This window comes from Quercus suber, unplaced genomic scaffold (assembly GCF_002906115.3).
Source record: "Quercus suber isolate HL8 unplaced genomic scaffold, Cork oak 2.0 scaffold_1611, whole genome shotgun sequence".
Taxonomy (NCBI): domain Eukaryota; kingdom Viridiplantae; phylum Streptophyta; class Magnoliopsida; order Fagales; family Fagaceae; genus Quercus; species Quercus suber.
This window is the reverse complement of record NW_027070974.1, coordinates 1,385-6,279: the sequence shown is the minus strand read 5'-3', so window position 1 is coordinate 6,279 and position 4,895 is coordinate 1,385. Positions and strand designations below refer to the sequence as shown.

Genomic DNA, 4,895 nt, shown 5'->3' with positions numbered 1-4,895 from the left:
ATTTTAGCCAGCCGAATGTGATTTAAATTGATATAATATGAGAAATAGATCCCGTAAATTCTGAAGATCAAATCTTCAGACCAAGATAGTAATTAATTTTTGGTATAGGTAAAAATTGAACTTCAGATCACTTATTCAACAATTAGAGACTTTACCAATTAAACTAATTAAAACCCACTAAATTCTGAAGATCATAATATTGAAATGTCATAACCTGTGGTCGATTGTTTGTTTTATGTGATTTTTTTCCCCCTCAAACAACTAATCATGTGATTTTTTTTCCGGGCAATCATGTAAATTTTCAGAATTATGTAATTGACTCTTAAAAAAAAAAATCATAGTTTGCTAGCTAGAAGAATGAGACTCGAATTTCAAAACCCGGTTTCAAATCTCAATTATAAAGGAGTGCTGACTATTTTATAATCTCCAAATTGAATTGGAAAAAAGTTTAGATAGGAACATATATTTATATATCAAACGGTTCCAATTTAACCGTACAAACTGGTGGATATGGCAATTGTGCTTGTCCCCACAGCCAAAAGAATCACCAATATTGCGATTATCTTATCCCTTGTTGTTGATATACCATGCACATCCCTGCCCAAAAAATAAATAGTAACAGATAAGTTTACAGAAAGCACAGCACAAATTTAATTATTTTTTTGAAAGTGTCATCTAAAGGTACAAGAAAGTAACTAGAAATTGGTACCTAAGTATGATTGCACCAGGGAAAATGAACGAGAGGCACACAACTGTTGTCGACCCCATGAACTGAAAAAATAACCATATGTCTGGGATGGCTATTGCGATTATATATGTGATGGCAAGTAAAACACAAGTGAGGGACACAAATCTGAGAGTATCTGAGGCCAAAATTGGCTTTTTTGGAAAAAGAAGTTCGTCTATGTTGGCTCTCAAGGTGAAGTTCAACAGGGGAAACACAAGCAAGAGGTGGATTGCATAGGTTAGTCTAACAATTACATCAAGTAATTTACCGATGGTGGTATCAGAATTTTGGTCGAAGTTTACTAGCATATCAGACATTATTGAGTCTCCAAATAATAGGTACCCAAAGAAACCAATGGCAGAGTAAATGGCAACAGTGATTGCAAGAGAAATCCGAACTGCTAAGCTCATCTCTGTAGGCTTACCAAGCTCTACTCGAATTGGATGAACTGCAATCATCCATTAAACATTACATGTTGTATATAGAGCAAAACAAAAACAACAAAACATTAGATGTATTCATACATTCTTGACATTTCTAAACTTTAGGGAATAAGGGTTTTTCATTTGAATTTATTTTATGGTTAAAGATTTTATTTTTTTAGATTTAACAATATGCAAAATACTACGTCTTTATTTTGTAATATTTAATCTTAAATAAATAAATAAATAAAAAGTGTAGAAGTCATCACCGACTCTGTACCATTAGGTCGGGGATAACTTTTGTGCATGTGTGATTTACTTCTACACGTTTTTCATGTGAGAAGGAAAGACTTTTTGCTTTAATTAATTGTAACTTTTTGACTAGTAAAATTGTTGCCATAAACGTGTAGGTGCTATAGGTGATATGATTTTGTACTTTGCTTTTAGGTGGTAGCATCTAATGCTTTGTTTTCTTGTCTCCTTCGTAAGTTCCATATAAGGCTAGCTACGGATTGAATGGAGACATCCAATATCCAGTAGAAGTATTGTATCCAATAAGAAAGAGTGATAGCAGATAAGCGTAAGGAATTAAGCAGCGGGTGAAATAGTAAAAAGTGGTGTGTGTAACAAAGTGTGCAATGTATTAAGTATCAATAAAAGTTTCTATTTTACTGATAACTCATTTTAAGTATTTTACTTGAGTGTGGTGAGATTTATCACAAACCTATTTTGACAAAATTTCCGCAGCGACAAATCTCTACAAAAAGATCTATTTCAACATATCTTGACAGCCATTTAGGAAAAAGTACTAACCTGTTTTGTTAACTTTCAAAGGACAAATGCCTCTAAAAGTTTTGGACTTAATCTTGTAGCACATATGAACATCATAATTAAAACATGTCACAATATTTATGTACCCTTACCATTGACATGGAATCCAAAACCCGTGACAAAGATTGGAACAGTGGTGAAAAGATCAAATACTGAGACTTTGGAAAAATCTGGTAGTAATCTCAGTTTCTGAGTACTTTTTCCCTCCCACAATGCTTGAATTGCCATTGCCGAGCATATGACAACAAAGAGCACTGCGAGCAAAATGGATATTGCTGAAGTATATTTTAAAGAATCTGCAAGAGGAACATGCAAATGCAACAATCAATTATAAAACTCAAATATATGATTTGCTTATTCTAAGTCACAATATATTCTTCTAAAACATTTTGGACCATATATATGATCCACCATTGAAGAAAAATTTCTGACCTACACGTTTTTGCCAGACTAGTGGAAGCATAACGAAGAGCACAATGAATAGAATTGCGAAGGCACGTGAGTTCCACCAGTGAATGCCAAACCATTCTTGTAGAATACCTAAGTGCAAGGTTTCTCCAGACTTACTTCCACATAAGACATCCCCTAAGATAAATTTGTAAATCTAAACAGTAAGATTGTTAATACATAAAATTGCAAATAAATTTGCTATACTAATTATTATATCGTGATGAAATATTAGATCAGGGTCACATTTTAGAATAAGAAATAAGAATTGGCTTGAGTCCAGCACACAGAGCACTTGACTCAATCTTTACCCAAAGGAATATAACATTATTGTAGTTGTAGTCTAGCATGCTTTATAAAGTTGCACTTAATTTTATATTTGCTGCAGATATATATTGACCTCTAATTTGTCTAAAAAATAGAAAAGGGCAAAGAGTTTGATAGCGTTGATAATTGCTATCTGGGGTGGGTCCAATGGATGGTAACACAATTATATCATTACCCCACCATCACTATCAAAGTAATGTACAAGTGATTCAGCAAAAAAAAAGTAGTGTACAAGTGTGCCGCGTATAATGGAAATGGCCCAAATGGGGTAATGCATCACCGTCCAAAAGAAATGCTATAAAAAGAGAGAAAAAATTATGTTGGCTTCTAGAAACAATCTCAAAGTTTATCCACTAGATAGGGTCATATTAAACTCTATGCTTAATGAAATAAAATAATTGAGTTTTATAATTTAATTAAGCCCTCTTAATATTTCTAATAGAAACATTCAAAGTTTATATTCCCTATCTTCTATGATAACTAGCGAATGGTTAAAAAAAGAATAAATGACATCCTAAATTTTCAATCCACTTTAGTTAAAAAAATAAAAAAAATAACAAAACAATCTATTGTTTGAGAGTAAAATTTTGATTGGCATCTATTGCACTCAAATGACATCATTTTGATATGGGTGAATGGTGATTGTCTTCTTCTTATTTGACATTAGAATGAGACCTTAAAAGAATGAGATAGAACACAACAGAGATAGTAAAACTCAAGTAAAGAAAGAAAAATATTAAACAAACATAAGTATGAGTAAAATGATATTTAAGAATAGGGAAATGATATTTAAACACTTTTACTCATTTAATAAACTCAAACAGATCATTAAGAATAAGAAATTGAAGATTTGGATAGAAAGAGGGGGAGATAAGATTTTGGATTCTTGAACCAAGTGAATTACAAGCTTACCAATTATAATAAGATAAATGATCAGTGCACCAAATATGGTGATGATGACACAAATCTGCACCGCAACAGATCCTATAGCACCAAATGACTCACCCACAATACCAGCATATGTGGTGGATTTGCCAGATTTTGTGTACCTCAATAGGAATTCCACCGTGACCTCTGTGAAAAATGCTACAACTAAAATGAGAAGGAACCCAGGAACTATGCCTAAGACCTTGATAGCAGCTGGAATAGACATGATTCCAGCTCCAATCATGGTGGTGGTGATGTTGAACACTGCACCAGAAATCGATGCACCCTGTGAAGAATTTTGATTTTCCAAGACATCTTCTAGTAGTGGGGTGTCCATTCTTGCGTCTTGCTGATCTAGCTTCATCATTTAGTTTTGGAAGGTTGGAGACTCTGCTCTCCATGATATTGTCTAGTGCATTAAATACTATATTTGTGCAAATAATACAAGAAAGAACGACCCCACAAGGCCCAAAGTTAATGATATGCTTACCATATTATTTGAAGATATGAAAATCACTGGTCATAGAAATATCTTTATTTATGTAAGGGGCATTATCCTGTCGTAGCCGTCATCATCTTCTTCTTCTTTAAAATCTATTATTTGAAGTCAGAATGAAAATGAAATAGAACAATATGGTGGTGAAAGGATACCATTTCTCATTCGGGTAAAACTTAGGTTCGTAATTAAGTTTTATTCTTTATATTCTCCTTTAAGATTCAGCTGTATAACTGTATTTAACTAAAAATATATTTTCCTCTAATAAGAAATAAGCCACACAGCTAAATTTTAAGAGCAAAATCTAAAAAATAACAACTAAGTATTGTAACTAATTTTTGTCCTTCTCACTAATTAAGTGGTGTAGATTAACCATATCACTCTTTCTATACTAGTACTTTTTAATAGTGCTAATCTTATAGTTTGAACAATTTTTTCTTTAAACCGTAGCAGAGCCAAGAGTTGGCTTTAAGAGCTGAACAAAAAATAAATAAATATTTTTTCTCTATATTTAATATTATCTATGCTATGTACCATAGTTAAATTAGTAATAGTACTATTCTCCTTTCTTTTGATGAATGAATTATCAATTCTTAACTTGATCACAAATCTATACTTTAAAATTAAATTTGAACTCTTATATATAATGGCTATGGTACAACAAAATTACTAATAGACTAAGAGCATTCCCATTAAGGGAAGNAAAAAAAAAAAAAAC

At 32.2% G+C, this 4,895-nt stretch overlaps 1 protein-coding gene across 2 annotated transcripts; it reads right to left on the bottom strand.

The window, feature by feature from the left end:
• Positions 1-369: 369 nt before the first annotated feature.
• On the bottom strand, positions 370-4,310 carry LOC136066027 (amino acid transporter AVT6C-like). 2 transcript variants are annotated; one of them, XM_065769887.1, is made up of 6 exons: positions 4,172-4,310; positions 3,667-4,071; positions 2,413-2,565; positions 2,073-2,276; positions 710-1,175; positions 370-597 (listed from the first exon to the last, which is right to left on the bottom strand). In XM_065769887.1, exons 2-6 carry the CDS (start codon positions 4,046-4,048, stop codon positions 489-491), a joined length of 1,314 nt encoding a protein of 437 aa, XP_065625959.1. In that variant the 5' UTR covers positions 4,049-4,071; positions 4,172-4,310; the 3' UTR covers positions 370-488. The 2 variants fall into 2 exon arrangements, with proteins under 2 accessions (XP_065625959.1, XP_065625958.1); XM_065769886.1 differs by lacking the exon at positions 4,172-4,310 and having other exon boundaries at positions 3,667-4,123.
• Positions 4,311-4,895: the final 585 nt, after the last annotated feature.